Consider the following 18,187-nt stretch of genomic DNA (forward strand, 5'->3'; position numbering starts at 1 on the left):
ATATATATATATATATATCTGTATACTCATGTAGCGGATTATGTAGAAAACAAATTGTATGGCAAAAGAGACTATAAATAGAATTTATACTTATGAAAAATATGAACACACAACAAATAAAAATAGACAAAGGATATGAACCAGTTAGCTGCAAAAAGAATAACTCCAGTGGCCAAGAATCATTTAAAAAGATTGATGTAACAATAAGACATCACTTTATTCCCCTTAGACTAGTAATACCTATCGGTGGGTGGGAATGGAGAAGAGTTCTCAGTAGAAATGTAGTGTTTCAGCCTTTTTCAAAAACAACATGGTAGTGACTAAAAATTTAAAATATACTGAACTGTCCTGTAGAAATAAAACCCCAGTGCATAAGAATATGTACACGGTGTTTAAGGGCTTTAAGTGGCAGAATCAACAACAAAAAGACTGGGAACATAATCAACGTCCCTCAATAAGGAAACGGTAGAGTAAATTGGGATATTATACAGCTATTGAAAAAACAGAATCAGGCCAGGCATGGTGGCTTACGCTTGTAATCCCAGCACTTTAGGAGGCTGAGGTGGGTGGATAAATTACTTGAGGCCAGGAGTTTGAGACCAGCCTGGCCAACATGGTGAAACCCCATCTCTACTGAAAATACAAAAAATTAGCCGGGTGTGGTGGTGCATGCCTGTAGTCCCAGCTACTTGGAAGGATGAGGCATGAGAATAGCTTGAACCCAGAGGTCAGAGATTGCAGTGAGCCAAGATTGCGTCTCAGCACTCCAGCCTGGGGGACAGAGTCAGCCTGGGGAACAGAGTAAGACTGCATCTCGAAACAAAAGCAAAAACAAAACCAGCATGACCCTATTTAATTTACGTATTAGTATGTACATATGTACCTAAAAATGCTGGGAAAAAAGATAGAGGTATGTCTATATCTATGACTCATAGGAGCACTTATGACATGAGAAAAAAGCAAAGTGCAGAATAATGTTTATAGTATGAGTATTTTCGTAAAAACGTACAAATCATTCACCTGCTTAAGGAAAGTCATTTATAAAATGAGGAGATGGACCAGATCATCTCCAATGGCCTCTCCAGTTCTCAGATTCTGTGATTCTATAGCTACGGCCCTTTGGCTTTTGGCCATACTACATAAGGTTCTTAGGATGGTAGTTATAATATAGACAGATACCTTTAAGATTGCAAAATGAATTTCTAAATTTCTCTATGCCTTCACATGGGTTGTACAAGTCATTGAGAATGTCGTGGGAATAATAAACTCATTTAAAAAATAGGTTCATAGTTTGGGGGTAGCCATAGAGATAATTCAGAAATAACACTGAGGTCAGGTGCAGTGGCTCGTGCCTGTAATCCCAACACTTTGGGAAGCCAAGGCAGGAGGATTGCTTGAGCCCAGGAGGTCGAGGCCACAGTGAGCCATCATTGTGCCATTGCACTCCAGCCTGGGCTGAAAGATGATTTTCATAGGTACAGACTAAGTGGTGAAAGGGTCTCTTTTAATGGTCCATAGCCTAAGTAGACTGATGCAACTAGTTGATTTCAAAAAATGTTTTTAGTTTTCAAATATTCCAGTTGGCATAAAATTATAAAACTGACTTTCTTCCCCATACTGAGAAAAAGTCATCTCAAATTTACTACTTAACCTCCTCTTCAGGAGCAACCTATTTCTAAAAAAAAAAACAAGCGTATGTGTGTGTGTGTTTCTGAAAACTCAGCAGTACGGAAGCAGCAGAGTGCAATATTAGAATAAATGAAGTAGTTTCTTTTTATCAACTAAAAACAAACAAACCAAAAAAGACATGTGACTCATGGTATTTCCATTGACTGACTGTCTCATGGTCAGAGTACTAGGAATAACTCTAAAGGTAAAGGAAGCAGGGGAGAGGACTCCATAGATAGTCGTTAATTTAAAGGCCTGCTGTTTCTCTAAAGTGGAAGCCATGTCTTTATAGATTCCTTCACAGTTCAGCCTTGTCCTTTATATATATATATTTTTTTTGTCTCTTTGACCAGAGAAAAATCAGGTCTTATGGAGACAGCTTATCTCATCAGGACAAAGTATTTCTATAATAAAATCAAAGAATCATAAAAACCACAGAGTTAGGAGGAGCCATTGACTCACCACTCTGGTAAAAGCAGCCACACCCTTTCAAATGTGGTCTTTGTTAGAACTTGCTCTTTTTTTCTTGGTGGAGAACTTGATAGAGGAGAGACCAAACAGAAACTTTTCTTTCCTTAGCAGGCCTTCCGGCATTCAAGAACCATGGAAATTAGGAAGAGTTGTTCCGACAAGAAAATGCAGAGGATTCAGTTCTTTTGAATCTGAATTTCTGATTACGCCCAATTTTTAAAACTTGGAATTAGTTGACCTTTTACAGTGTTAACCTCTATTTCTTAATTTTTATCTTGTGACAGAAAATCTCTAACTTGAACGAATTGTGAGAAAAACAAGCCTGTGTCCCTAAAAAATCTGAAATGTAAAAAGACATGCAGTATTATTAGTTGCAAGCTGGGCTAACAAACATTGAAAGGTCCTGGTTTATTATGCACATCGATTTGTAATTATTATATTGAAATATCACCCTAAACAAGATGTATTAATATTAATATATTTTACAGATGTATCCTTTTGTATAGCCCTTTTCCTTCACCAAAAAAAAAAAAAAAAAAAAAAAAACCCAAACAACCCAACCCTGACAGTAGGTATGTGGGTCTCCCTAAAACATGCAAACTCGGCAGGGCGCGGTGGTGCGCACCTATAATCCCAGCCCTTTGGGAGGCTGAGGAGGGCAGATCACCTGAGGTCGGGAGTTGGAGATTAGCCTGGCCAATATGGTGAAACCACGTCTCTACCAAAAAAATACAAAAATTAGCTGAGCATGGCGGTGTGTGCCTGTAATTCCGGCTACTCTGGAGGCTGAGGCAGGAGAATCGCTTGAACCCAGGAATTGGAGGTTGCAAGTGAGCCGAGATGGCGCCCCTGCACTCAAGCCTGGGCAACAGAGTGAGACCTTGTCTCAAATAAACAAATTGCCATACCCCCAAGCAATGCTGATGTCCCACCTTCTGCAACCAGCCATTTCTCATGCAGCCTGAAATCCCCACTCTTACGTCACTCTGTTGGGTTAGAAAAAAAAGGTAAAGGGGCCGGACGCGGTGGCTCATGCCTATAATCCCAGCACTTTGGGAGGCCGAGGCAGGCGGATCACGAGGTCAGGAGAAGTGAGACCAGCCTGGCTAACACGGTGAAACCCCATCTCTACACAAATTAGCCTGGCGCAATGGCAGGCGCCTGTAGTCCCAGCTACTCGGAAGGCTGAGGCAGGAGAATCACTTGAATACGGGCGGCAGAGTTTGCGGTGAGCCGACACTGCGCCACTGAGCTCCAGCCTGGGCGATAGAGCGAGACTCCGTCTCAAAAAAAGAAAAAGAAAAAAAAGTAAACAAAGGAAAGGCCTTGTCTTTAGGGCAACCCGATAGACCTTAAGGGCAGGCCAGAACTCCAGGGCCCTCACCAATTTATTAAATATGAGAGTAAAAGAGACCTATTTGCTTCAAAGCCCTTTTTAAATGGCGAGGTTACTGGGGCCCAGAAAATGAGTAATGATAGACTGGCTTATGAGAAGTCCCACAGAGTTTGAACCTAACGGGACTCAATTCATTTTACCATTAATTAGTGTCCACCCCGTGATACAGATGGAGTTCTCTAAAGGAAACATCTGTGGTGAGCTATGGATGGTAAGGGAAGGGCTAAGATAGGCTTCACTGGGTGGCAAAGCTGTGACTCCGGAACTGTGTGTCACATTCTCCCCTAGGACTTAAAGATCGACCAGAAAACACCTTTGCGCGTCCTTCACCGAAGGCCCCTGGCCGTGCGAGCTCGCGTCATTCACTCCATGGAGACACAATATGTGGATGAGCACCACTTCCGCCTGCGCTTGAAAACTCAGGCCGGCACGTATCCTTCCACCTGCTGCACTGCCGTCATCCAGCCAGAACCCTGTTGGAAAAGTTCATGCTGCCCTGGAAAACAGGGTCAGCTTGATCTGGGAGGGATTCGGGAAAGGATTATACTGCAGAAGAATATTTTTGTTTCTTGGATGTGTTTTTTTCCCACTAAAATTTGTTTTTCAAAATGATTCTAAACACTGAGGTAGCAGTGAGTTCAATGTCAGCTTTAAAGTTACGTTTCCTGTAATTGCAGTGTCTTACACAGTGCTGAGCGCATAGTATTCAGAAAATACTTTTGATGGATTCATTTGCTATCTTGACATTATTTGCAAGTCACGTATTTATGACCATATTTGGGTCTTTTCAACGTTTCAAGTATTTGCCTCAGATGATTAAACAGGTAGTAGTAGATGGGAATAGCACTACTTTACATCATGATCTTTACTTGGCCACTGGCCTAGTACAACAGAGAATATCTTTACGTGCCTTGTGAAAAAAACTAAAACGACTCAGATGACATATCATTAGCACCATTTTCCGACTGCAAAGAGCTTTGACTGTATTACAGAAAGGTTGAGATTCAGAGTTAAAATATCCATAGTCCAAGGCTGATAATTTGTTCATAATCTAACCTGACCTGTTATGATTTTTGTATCAGAACTGAGTCGCTGATTAAAATATATCAGGGACCTCTAACAGGCTTAGCTTTAGTTTACTTTTTGAAGGTCTTCCTAGTTTTTGTTTGCTTCTTGGTTTTATATTATTATGTGATCCAATAGCATGAAGTGACAAAATGCCTTCTAACTGGTATAGAATTAATGATGTACTATTGTATGTGTGTGTGTATATATACACATACATACACACTATATATATATGGAAAAAAAGCAAGTTTTAATTACCAAATACCATTCTTACTATATTGCTATAACTAGTCTGCCTGTCCTTCCCCACCAACCTGCATTCACTTCTTCCCCTGCGCCACCCTAGGACCTGGATTTACTCAGCTAAGCCAAGTATAGGTTATCTACTCTTAAAATCTTCTAAATTTTGTAATTTGCATCAATTTCAATTTAGACTCCAGTGGATAGATCTTTGTATCTTTGTTGTTTGGAGCATATTTGCCTATTATGGATGGAATTTCAAATCATGTATATATTTTTAAAAATCTTACCTAATCTTGGCCTTTAGTTTTGGTGGGCCAAGGAGAAATGTCTTTTGTAGAATATGATGTCTTTTCAATCCTATTAAAACATTTTTAGAACCAGCCATGTACATGTACTTAAGGTTTTAGCCAAGAAAGACTATGTGTTAAAGCTTTAGATGCCACATGGTTATACACAGAAGTATATGAATTTTTCACTTACTAAATTTACTTTATATATACCTTATATATTTACATTGATCAGTGCACTGAGATAGCTCATTTGACTTAAACCTTGTCCCTCTGGTTAGGAATAAGAACTTCTCTGGATGTTTTAACTGGTTATTCTGGGGCTATTTGGTTTTCTCTCTTCATCATTGCTATGCAGAAGGGGATTCTTTAAAGAAAATGAGAGACAATAAATAACAATTGTTGGGTAGTTGTGAGTTTATCAAAAAAGACAGTTACTAGATAATTATATGTCTTGTGCTTTAGTCAAAACATTTGGCAAAGGTAGAGTGAGTAAAACGTTCAGAAAGTGAGGACATAATATCAGTATATTATAGTATAGATTTTTCACCGTCTAGAAACAAATTTGTTTCTCTATTCAAGTTCCATTAATTATTTTCTACTAAATGCTGGTTTGTAGAACAAAACATAATGCTGCATTTTTACTGAATGGTGGCAAAAACAAATCTTTTAGATAAATATTGTCAAAGCTGCAGTACAGTCCTGTGTAAGGAATGTTAATCTTAAAAATAAATTCTAGAATTAGTTATTGATTTCAAAATTTGAAGACCTATGAGAGAAATACAAAGTTGCCCCTTAAAAAAAGAGAGAATTAACTTAGTTCTTTTGCTAACCATGTTAGCAAACTAGATGGTAGGTCTTTGGTAATCCTTCTGAAGAGCCATCATTAAGACTAAACTAATAGTCTCATTATTCCTTCCATCTGGGTCATGTTACAAGGAATGCCATCATTGAGATCATTCTGTGTGTGACGCTGTGGAAACCTGCCATCTGGCAGGTGACAGCTGCCATTATTAAAAAATGGGACTAACAAGATGATAATATAGAAATTGTGGCCAAGTTGTTTTTTAATAAAAGCATTCAGCTATAGTTAATTTTTAAAATCCACATCCAAACCTTGGCACTTGGAGATGAGCTATAAAGAAAAAAGAGTAATGATTTTTGGTAAGTTTGATGTAAACACATTTCCCAGGCTCTGATGTTGGCTGCCAGCCTACTAGGAATCACCTTGCCAAAGCTTTTTTTTTAAGACACACAAGTCAGAGCTCAGAAATAACCTCTCTTTTGTAACATTTATGCTATTGTTATCATTTTTGCCTGTCAAATCTTACCAAATAGTTGGCACAGCATGCTGTCTTCGTTTTTTCCTTAAACAAACCCCAGCTACATTAAAGAGTTTGTACATGGAGACTTCGGGAGAACCAAGCCAAACATTGGGTCCCTGATGAATGTGACCGCAGACATTCTTGAGCTGGATGTTGAGGTAAACCATTTTATTATGGAATGCACATTGGCAAATTGAATTCAACCAAAGTTATGCTCTTTGGCATTAAACTGTTTTAGTACTACCCACCTCCACAGGTATTTGAGAATGGTGAAAATCTCACAGTAACATTGTATTGAAGGGAGGGACTGCCTTTGGATTTTTTTGTTTGTTTGTTTTTAATACGAGGTCTCATTTATGTTCCTTGCAAATATATAGCTAATTTACTAACTGTGCTTTATCAAATCTAAACCCTTAAACCAAGCAAGGAAATAAAGTTGTAAGTGTTCTCCATATGTCCTTTGGACTCTAGAGAATTCATTCCCATACCTGTTGCATTTTATAGACTTTAAAGCAGCCTATTCAGAAACATTGATTCACAAGGGTAAGAAAGTGAGGTGAGCCAATGGTTCTTCATAAAAGCAGTTCTATAAGGACCCCTGTGATGTGGTCCAAGTTCTCTGCTCTTGTTGTCTGAATTGAAACAAGGTTAAATTCTAAAGTAATTGTAAGAATGGTTCTGTTGGGCAAGTCTCCATAAATATTTCATTTGAGTATCAATAGGTGTTGAGTCACGAGTAGTGTTTCTTCATGAAAATCTGACTAGGAATAGAGTACCTTCCCCACTACTCTCCCCAGAATCTTAGGACTTGGGGATTTGTACTTGGGAATAATATCAAAGTTATAGAAAGAAGTGGGCATAGTTGCCCAATGTGAAAACATCTATGGTAATCAAATGATCACTGGAGTAGTATTTGCATACTAGCAGTTCTCTCAAGTGCTCTGGGATTAGATTAGCTCCTGCAGTACAGCCAGTGATCGTGCCCTCAAGGTTGCAGGGAGCCTCTTCAGTGAAACTATCATTTGGAGGAAGACACCTTCTGTTACAGAAAATCTCTACTCCATTCATTTTTTTTTTTTTTTTTTTTTGAGACAGTGTCTTGCTCTGTCACCCAGGCTGGAGTGCAGTGGTGCGATCAGGGCTCACTGCAACCCTGACCTCCCAGGCTCAAGCAATCCTCCTGCCTCAGTCTCCCGAGTAGCTGGGACCACAGGCGTGAGCCACTATGCCTGGCTTTTGTTGTTGGTGTTGAGATGCGGTCTCAACGTGTTGCCCAGGCTTGCATTAATCTTTTTTTTCCTTAATTCTCAGAACAGTTAGGAGTGTCAAAGACTCACAGGCCAGTGTTTCTCAACACTGACTGCCCACTGGAATCACTGTGGAGCTTTGTAAGCACTACAACATGCCTCCCTCCACACACACAGAGGTTGTGATCAGTCATGTTTTATTTTCAGCTTGAGAAAACACTCATTAATTTACATTTGGGTGTTTGGTATATGGCTAGATTCTGAAACAGAACCAAAATATCTTCTTGAGATTTGTAAAAGACACATACACATGTAGCTATTTAGGCTTTTCTAATACATTTTTTTTTTTTTTGAAGCCAGTACATGAAGTGACTCATGGATTAATGAAGAAATTTTCAGTAAATAATTTCATGTTTTAAACTTTAAATGTCAATAAAACCACAGATACAGTGGATTTTTTTTTTTTTTTTTTTTTGCTTTGTTTTTAACTTTCTCTTGAAGTAGATCCTCTAGCCTTTGATAGACCTGGTATGTGTTTATGTGGAGACAAACAGTCTGTTTACTGTAATTTCATTCTGACTCAAAGGTCAAGGTTTTGTCCTAGAAGAACAAAATAAAGGTAAGTAGAGATAGATGAACTGGATTTTAAAGAAACAGAAATTCTACAGAAGTGAAGCACAAAGATCCTTAATCCTTTTCTAGTTCCAGGTCATCTTTCATAATCATTTATTTCACATTTTGTTGCTATGTTGCAAACAAGACTTATAGGCGTATAGACTACTTGAATATTTGTTCAATGCAAGATGAGAGAATGAAAATGATCAGAAGAATGAAAGTTTCTGAGACTTCTGAGGGAAAATGGGTATAGTCACTTGAATTTGTTTGCTACTTTGACCCATAAATACCATTTTTTTTTTTTTTTTTTTTGAGATGGAGTCTCATTCTGTTGCCCAGGCTGGAGTGCCATGGCATGATTTCAGCTCACTGCAACCTCTGCCTCCTGGGCTCAAGCTATTCTCCTGCCTCAGCTTCCTGAGTAGCTGGGACTGCAGGCGTGTGCCACCATGCTCGGCTAAATTTTGTATTTTTAGTGGAGACAGGGTTTTGCCATGTTGGCCAGGCTGGTCTTGAACTCTTGACCTTGAGTGATCTGCCCACCTCGGCCTCCCAAAGTGCTGAGATTAAAGGTGTAAGCCACCACGTCTAGCCCCATAAATACCATTTAAAAATTTTAAATGTATTCTCTTATCAGTCAAAAAGCACAATTAATAACCAACTGAGTAGCCAAATACTGTTGCTCAATTAATTCAGAAGACCTCAGGCCCAAGAATCCCTAGAACAGACTTGAGGGTGTTAATTTATGGTATTCAATAGCTCTTTTCTTCAAATGCAATTTCTTCTGTTGCATTATATTAAAACTATTAAATTTATACAGCATTACCAGCAAATGCTTACCACAACAGCAATATTTGTTTTAATGACTTCTTGTCTCCCTTCTAGTCTGTAGATGTTGACTGGCCACCTGCTCTGGATGACTAGCTTTCAAATTTGGAGACAAAGAGTAGGGTTTTCCTGGCATGGTGTGGACATTCATGGAGCACACGCCGTAAAATGGCTGTTTACCCACCATAACGGTGTCTTGGAAACCATTTGGATCATGTTGATCTATATAATTGTTAATTTGTTGTAACATCTCAGGATCTATATATGTGTATATTTTGTGTTAAATTGTTCCAAGGATGTCTTAGGATTTTTTCTCATTCCCTCTCTCACCCCCACAAACCAAACTATGAATAATGAAATAATTCTCCTTAATTCTTTCATTTAGAAAGGTACACAAACAGGACACATTCTCTCTTAAGAAGCTGTAATTTCAGCAAGATTTCCCTCCACAAGAGACTTACTACCTTTAAAATCATATTCTAATTTTTAAAAATTATCTGAATAAAAGTTATATCTAGATTTATGCAGCATAATATCCTATAATATTCTAAGATTGCAAATGCAAATCTGACATTATTGTTTTTCCCAGGAAGCCTCAAACGAGCTATTACCAATGAAGTACTTTTGGCTGTGATTTGTCATAAATCTTAACCAAACTATGAATAATGAAATAATTCTCATTAATACTTTCATTAAGGAAGAATTTTGACAATCTAAAATTGTCAATACATTTTTCCTGTGGAGGGAAAGTAAAACCATAGGAACCAAGGCATGCCATGGTAGGAGCCTTTCATAAATCTTTTAAATAAGGAGAAACAAGTGCCTTTAATAACTTCAATCCCAGGGTTAAGAATTTGAAAACTGAGAATGCTAAACAAAGATATTATTTCAGAATACTTCAATATATTATCCAATTATAAACATTTTAATGATACCTTATTAAAGTAGATAGGATATTGTCTCCATTTTATAAATATGGAAACCAAAGACTAGAAGTTAAATGACTTATCCAAAATTGTTAGCTACTTCTATATTGAGGACTAGCACTGAAGTTTCTTGGTCTCCAGGGTCTTTCTAATAAGCCCTATTATTGAGCACCTGTTTGTGTGAAGGGGCAGCTATGGATGCCATTTAAACTCACGTAACTGAGAATTAACTTTTGGAATGTAGTTACCAAATCAAAAAGCTTACCAAAAAATAGCCCAAGACTATTTAATGCAATCTTATATAGTTATCATTTGTTATTAAGTTAAAGCTCAGTTGGTATTACGAAGAGGAAAAACATTAAGCTAAACCTAAAAAAAATGAATGGGCCATTAAATTTCAGAAAGGAGCCTCATTACAATTTCAGATTTGAGTATAATTTCCATCACCCTAATTCAACTATTTGAGCTTTTTTTTAAGAATACATGTGACTTGACTAGTATTACTCACCGTTTCCCATCTCTGTATTAAACATAAATCACAGATATCAAGATTCACTTTAGATATGAGGAAAATGGTTTTAATGGACACAAAGGAGTCTGCCACGTTGGAACCAACATGGTTTCATACCACATTGAAACCATGTGTTTGATATATGAATAACAGCAAATAATTTTTTCACTATTGTCAATGCCAATGCATTGAAATGCCCAGAAAATGAGAAAAGGATAACAAATAAACTTTTGATAAAAAGGTAAGATTTTCTGTGTGGATGTTTCTCAGTTTCTGGGACAATTTTGCTACAAAAGAGACTTAAATAATTTAGGAGGCAGTCTTTTGCATGGTATTTTTGGCTTAGCTTTGAATTCAGTGGACCTGTAATGTGTAAGAATGAAGAACATGCTTAGCAAACTGAAATGAGAAGACTTCTGTTTCTTAAATTTCTATTCCTGAGATTATACAAAATTTCAAGCAAAGAGTAAGCATTAGCTTTAAATACTTCTTCCAAATGTTCATAGAATTTTGAGACAAAGATTGTTAAAAATTAATGTTTGTCTTTGTTTCAGGCAGAACTGGGAATATTAAGTAGTGAGAGTGCTACAGTTTCCCTTTTGCCTACATAAAAGCATTTTAAAATTAGTTTTATGATTTCTTTGTAAGCTTTATTTAAATCCGAAGTCTTTTCATAACACTTAGAGAAAGAGCCCTTTGTACTTCTTAGTATCTCTTTGTCCCAAATATAGTCTGTGGTTTATTTTAGGAAAAAACATCAACTCTGGATACCTGGAAAAGTCAAGAGAAAATAAAATTGGCAAAATGAAAAATTTCCAAGTAAGGTAACCGGTTACATCTGTGAGTTATGTGAAGTAAATTTAGAAGTTAAATTTCCATTTTCTAAGAGAAAAACATCTTACTTGGCAGATCTTTTCTTTTGGAGCTATTCTTTAAGTCCACCTCAGAGAATGAACTTTGGTATCAGCTTTTCTGATTTTTTGACAAAGGCTACCCTTGTTTATTATGAAAAATATTACTTTTATAATTCTATTTTGAATTTCTAAATTTTGAAATAATTCCAAACTTACAGGAAAAGTTGCAAGAAAAGGACAGAGAACCTTTTTCCCTGAACCATGGAGTCAGTGATGCCTCATGGTCTTAAAGGCTTCAGTGTGTCATTTCTACAAACGAGGACATTCTTTTACTTAACCACAACACAGTGATCAAAATCAGGAAATTAACACTGATATATTACCATCTAACCTACAGACCCTGTTCAGGTTGCCAGTTGTCCCATCAATGTCCTTCATAGTCAAGTGCTCACATTGCATTTTGTTACATCTCTTTAGTCTCCACCACTCTTACAAGTTTGTCTTTCTTGACTTTAATTACTTTAACATTTTTTAAGATTTCAGGTCAGTTATTTTGTAGACCGTTCCTCAATTTGGGTTTGCCTAATGTTTCCTTTTTGTTAGATTCAGATTGTACCTTTTTGGCAAGAAAACCACAAAAGAGAGATTGTCTTCTTCTTGCATCTTATCAGGTGTCACACAGTTTTGATTTGTCCAGTTTATTTCCTCTGCACTAACCCTGCAAGGGGCTTTTTCTCTAAGATCTGATGTCTTTTAGCAGAAAATGGTATTTAGAAACCAAGATCTGGGCAGTAGGCATGCTCATTGTTTTGTGCCGTTGCTGTTCCCAAGCCCTCTCATGGAACAGAGCTAGGGAATAAACATGAATGCATGTGCATGCACACACACACACACACCTATACATCTCTGTATACACATACTGAAAGCTGTAAGAGTTTATACCAGTACTTCCAATTCCAACCTTATTCTAGTTTTCACCCTTTCCAAATTTGTAATTCTCTTCTCTGACTATAAGAAATCTGGCTCCTGCTTTTTCCCTGCCGCCACCGAGTTGTATAGAGGTGGAGTCTCGGGTGCATTCAAGATTTGGCTTCACTTGTAACCCACTGCCATGGCCGAGGAAGGCAGTGCTGCTGGAGGTGTAATGGACATTAATACTGTTTTACAGGAGGTGCTGAAGACCACCGTCATCCATGATGGCCTAGCACGTGAAATTTGCAAAGCTGCCAAAGGCTTAGACAAGTGCCAAGCCCATCTTTGTGTGCTGGGTGTGCTTGCATCCAACTGTGATGAGCCTATGTATGTCCAGTTGGTGGAGGCCCTTTGTGCTGAACACCAAATCAACCTAATTAAGGTTGATGACAAGAAACTAGGAGAATGGGCAGGCCTCTGTAAAACTGACAGAGGGGAAACCCCGTCAAGTGGTTGGTTGAAGTTGTGTAGTAGTTAAGAACTATGGCAAGGAGTCTCAGGCCAAGGATGTCATTGAAGAGTACTTCAAATGCAAGAAATGAACAAATCAATCTTTGGCACACACATACACAGACACGCACTTAAAAAAAAAAAGAAAAAAGAAAGAAAAAAGAAATTTGACTCAGTCCTCCTCAAAAATAACCAATCTATTGCTGCCTCATTATTCAGTCCCCTCCCTGCTGCCCTCAGACGTTCTCCTCAGGCTCCACACTGCAGCCCTACACTAGGCCACTACCACTGCCCCCTGTGGTAACATCTTCTTGCACTTTGTACAGAACAAGCAAATGGTTTTTGTCCTGAATTATTCAGGAAGGGAGGGAGACAGGTGGGAAGGAAGTCAGGAAGGCAGAAAATAAAAATCGTTTGATACCACAGAAATATGAAGGATCAAAAGAGATTATTAGGAACAATTATATATTATATGCCAACAATTGGATTGCCTAGAAGTGGATAGATTTCCAGACGCATACAACCTACCAAGAATGAATCATAAACAGAAAATCTAAACAGACCAATAGCAAATAAGGGTCACCATTACTCTGAGGAGAGGACACTAGGTAGGGAAGCAGTAAAACTTTTAACTTGGAGCAAAACCATGCTCTAGGGAAACATTATTAGCATCACCAGCAACAGCAGCAGCCATCACTGCTGCCAATACCTGCAAATGGGAAAAAGGCCAGCAGCCAAAATGAAGGCTTGACTATTGACCCAAAGCATTATAGGAAACCAGGAAAGAAGCCCTTCACCAAACAAAGCTATTTCTTTGTGGGAAGTGTTCCTTCTGAGGAGGAAATGAGGAAATGTGAGAAATACGGGAAGGCAATTTCACAGAAAGAGGATTTAAATAAAAGGAAAATGAAAAAATTAAAACAACAACAACAACAAAGAAACATGGGAAGGCAGGTGAGGTCTTCATAAGGATAAAGGCTTTGACTTTATGCACTTGGAAGCACAAACCCTAGTAGAGATTGCCAAAGTGGGTCTGGACAATATGCAGCTGTGTGCACTCTGCCTGCCATAGTGCATCCCTTACAGTCCGAAACCTTCTAACAAACTTTTGGAAGAAGCCTTTTCTTTATTTGGCCAGGTGGAGGGGGCTGTAGTCATTGTGGATGATCAAGGAAGGCCCTCAGGGAAAGGCATTGTTGAGTTCTCAGGGCAGCCAGTTGCTCAGAAAGTGCAGGACAGATGCAGTGCAGGCTGCTTCCTGTTAACCACATTTCCTCATCCTGTTACTGTGTAGCCCATAGGCTAATTAGGTGACAAAGAAGGACTTCCAGAGAAGCTGGTTGTAAAGAATCAGCAATTTCATAAGGAGTGAGAACAGCCACCCCAGTATGCACAGCATGGCTTTTGAATATGCGTATGCCATGCACTGGAGGGTGCTCATTGAGATGGAGAAGCAGCAGCAGGACGAAGTGGATCACAATATCAAGGAGGCTCATGAGAAGCTGGAGATGGAGATGGGGGTTGCTTGCCTTCATCCATGCCAGGTCATGCTAAGGAGACAGCATTTGATGAGGTGCCAAGAAGAGCTGTGGAGGATGGAAGAGCTGAACCACCAAGAGATGCAAAAACGACGGCAACTGGAGCCCATGTGAGAGGAGTGCAGGCACTAGGAGGAAGTGATGCACTGGTAATGGTAGGAAAGATTCACCGGAACCTTCTCTGATATGAGAGAGCAGGAGGAGAGACAGCTGGGCCAGATGGCTGTGGGAGGTGCTATGGGCATAACAGAGGCACCATGCCCCCTGCTTCTGTGCCAGCTGTTACCCCAGCTCTTCCAGAAACTGAACCTATGATGCTAGATTGACCTCACCAACAACGGAATGCTTTGGCCAAGCTGCTGCAATGGAAGGAATTGGGGCAATTGGTGGAACTCCTCCTGCATTGAACTGTGCAACTCCTGAAGCTGAATTTGCTCCAAACACACGTTGCTGATACTAATAAAGTTATAGTGTCTAGTTCCTGAAAACCTTTAAAAGGACCCTATTTGGACTAGTCAGAATTCTACCCTAGAAAAGTGAGATTCCTCCCGATAGTTAGGTCTACACTACCTACACTACTCTAGGGAGTATTTTGGAGGAAGAGAGCAAGGGAGGAGTGGTATTTAACAAACCAGTTCTGTGTGGTATACTGTTTAACTGATCAGTTCTCTGTGGTGCATTACCGAAGTCCCAAATGTGACTGTTGAAGACCTGGGGGAACCACAGTGAAATGAATCCAGTTAGAGACCCATTAATCTTGGTCATTCTTTTTTTTCTCCATCCTGTTTCATTTGCTTTCTTATCCATACACTGCCCAACCCCAGAGACACCACCACATATACCACAAAAAACAAACCTCCTCCAATGACCTTCGCCCCACTGCTCCATTCACTCCCAGGTGAGAATTCAGGCAAATGTCCACAGAGGTCACAAACAATGTACGTATAGTTCTTTTATACCCATATATTATCCCTTCATGTCCTAAGGAAGCCATTTTCTCTTAGAGATTTTCATTTCAGTGTATCTTTTTAAAAAATCTTGTGTTAACTTGCCTCAATCTTTTTCTTGGATAAGGACGACCCAGGAATGGCCCTTTTGTGTCTATGATGTTGCTGTTCACAACTTTCCTTGATAGGCCTAGTACAGTCTTGGAAACAGGGTTGCTGGATGCTGAAGGTCTGAGAGTAGCTCTTAACCTTGCCTATCTTACTTAGTAGTTATGCTGTGCAAATTTAATTGATGTACTATGTTTGATTTGTTGCTAATACCTTAAATTTGAAGTTTTTCTGAGAAATGGAGCAGCAATGCAGCATCACTTATTAAAATACATTTTAAGCCTTTAAAAAAAAAAGGAGATTGAATCAGTAATCCCAGCACATTGGGAGGCTAAGGTGGGCAGATCACAAGGTCAAGAGATCGAAACCGTCCTGGCCAACATGTTGAAACCCCGTCTCTACTAAAAATACAAAAATTGGCTGGGTGTTGCGGTGTGCACCTGTAGTCCCAGCTACTTGGGAGGCTGAGGCAAGAGAATCACTTGAACCCGGAAGGCAGAGGTTGTAGTGAGCCGAGATCGCGCCACTGTACTCCAGCCTGGTGAGAGAGCAAGACTCAGTCTCAAAAAAAAAAAAAAAAAAAAAAAAAAAAAAGTCATCAAATAAAAGACCCAGAACCTGACAGCTTCACTGCTGAACACTATCGAACATTTAAAGAACTACGGCCAGGCACGGTGGCTCACATCTGTAATCCCAGCACTTTGGGAGGTGGTAGGATTGCTTAAGCACAGGAGTTTGAGACCAGCCTGGGCAACATAGGGATAATCTGTCTCTATAAAAAATAAAAAATTAGCTGGGTGTGGTGATGCATGTTGGTGGTCCAAACTACTCAGGAGGCTGAGGTGGCAGAATTAATTCAGCCCAGGCGGTGAAGGCTGCAGTGAGCCGTGATAGTGCCACTGCACTCCAGCCTGGGCAACAGGGCAAGACCCCCATCTCAAAAAAGGAAGAATACCAGCCCTTCTCAAACGCTTCCAAAAAATTGAAGAGGAAGGAATGCTTCCAAACTCATTTTACAAGGCCAGCATTACCCTGACACCAAAGCCAGACAAGGACACTATTAAAGAAAACTTGTCAATTAGACTGTGGCAAATATGGAAAAAAAGAAAAAAGAAAAAAGAAAGCTACAGGTCAATATTTCTGATGACCAGAGATGCAAAACTTCTTCTTCTTCTTTTTTTTTTTTTTTTTTTCTGAGACAGGGTCTCCCTCTGTTACCCAGGATGGAGTGCAGTGGTGCAATCATGGCTCACTGCAGCCTTGACCTTTCAGACTCAGGTGATCCTTCCACCTCAGCCTCCTGAGGTAGCTGGCACTTCAGGTGCACACCATCATGCCCAGCTAATTAAAAACAAAAAATTATTCGTCTAGGCAGGGTACCATTATGTTGCCCAGGCTGGTCTCGAACTCCCGGGTCAAGCCAGCCTCAGGCCTTGACCTCCTGAAAGTGCTGAGATTACAAGTGTGAGCCACAGTGCCTGGTCAAGATGCAAAAATTTTCAACAAAATACTAATAAACCAATTCAACAGCACACTGAAAAGATTAATCACCATGACCAAGTAATATTTATGTCAGGGATTCACAGATGGTTCAACATATGCCAATCTATAAATATAATATACCACATGAACAGAATGAAAGACAAAAACCATATGATCATCTCAATAGATGCAGAAAAAGCATTTGACAAAATTTAACATACTTTCACGATAAAAGCTCTCAACAAATTAGAAGGAGTACACCTCAAAAGTAAAGGCCATATGTAACAAACCCATAGCTAACACCATACTCAACAGTGAAAAACTGAAAGCTTTTCCTCTCAGATCAGGAACTAGACAGGGACTTCCACTCTCATTTCTGTTTAACATAGTACTGGAACTGAAGTCCCAGCCAGAGCAATTGGGCAAGAGAAAGAAATAAAAGACATCCAAATTGGAAAGGAAGGAGATTGTCCCTGTTTACAGATGATGATCTTATATATAGAAAAGCTGGAAGAATCCACCAAAAAGACTGTTGGAGCTAATAAATTCAGTAAGGTTGTACGCATATCAATATACAATAATCAGTAGTGTTACACAAAATAAAATACTTAGGAATAAATTTAACCAAGAAGGGAAAAGATCTCTACACTGAAAACTGTAAAACACTGATATAAGAAATTGGAGACATAAATAAATAGAAAGATATCCCATGTTCATTGATTGGAAGACTTAATATTGCTAAAATGTCCATACTAACCAAAGTGATCTAAGATTCAGTGTAATCCTTATCAAAATTCCAATGACATTTTCCACAGAAATAGAAAAAACAATCCTAAAATTCATATGGAACCACCAGAGACCCTGAATAACCAAAGCAATCTTGAGCAAAAAGAACAAAGCTAGAGATACCACACTACCTGATTTCAAAATTACTACAAAGCCATAGTAATCAAAACATTTTTATACTGGCATAAAAACAGACAGTTAAACCAAAAGAATAGGAAGAAGAGCCCAGGAATAAATCCATATATTTACAGCCAGCTGATTTTTTACAAACGTGTGAAAAGACAGTCTCTTTAATAAATGGTGCTGGGAAAACTGGATCTCCACATGCAGAAGAATGAAGTTAGACCCTTATCACACACCATATTAAAAACTCAACTCAAAGTGACCTAAATCTAAGACCCAAAACTGTAAACTATTAGAAGAAAACGTAGAGAAAAAGCTCCATGACACTGGTCTGGGCAATTA

The 18,187-nt window shown here is 39.0% G+C and overlaps 1 protein-coding gene and 2 pseudogenes across 6 annotated transcripts in view; all 3 read left to right on the forward strand.

Annotated features, from left to right (window-relative positions):
• Nucleotides 1-11,212, forward strand: part of PUS10 (pseudouridine synthase 10) — a 79,727-nt gene extending 68,515 nt beyond the window's left edge. For 4 of the 6 annotated variants that reach the window (XM_017849083.1, XM_017849082.1, XM_017849087.1 and 1 more), the window contains 3 exons: nt 3,824-3,966; nt 6,517-6,616; nt 8,062-8,622. In XM_017849083.1, coding sequence (XP_017704572.1) covers nt 3,824-3,966; nt 6,517-6,616; nt 8,062-8,124 — 306 coding nt within the window. In that variant the 3' untranslated portion in view covers nt 8,125-8,622. Of the gene's footprint in view, nt 1-3,823; nt 3,967-6,516; nt 6,617-8,061; nt 8,623-9,205 lie in introns of those variants that run through there. The other 2 variants (XM_017849086.1, XM_017849088.1) reach the window with 1 other exon arrangement.
• A 356-nt stretch (nt 11,213-11,568) lies between these two features.
• LOC108513347 (40S ribosomal protein S12 pseudogene) lies at nt 11,569-13,535 on the forward strand (annotated as a pseudogene).
• Nucleotides 13,477-14,876, forward strand: LOC108513334 (non-POU domain-containing octamer-binding protein pseudogene; annotated as a pseudogene).
• The last annotated feature ends 3,311 nt before the right edge of the window (nt 14,877-18,187 follow it).

Source organism: Rhinopithecus bieti, unplaced genomic scaffold (assembly GCF_001698545.2).
Source record: "Rhinopithecus bieti isolate Rb0 unplaced genomic scaffold, ASM169854v2 scaffold_30775, whole genome shotgun sequence".
Classification (NCBI taxonomy): Eukaryota; Metazoa; Chordata; class Mammalia; order Primates; family Cercopithecidae; genus Rhinopithecus; species Rhinopithecus bieti.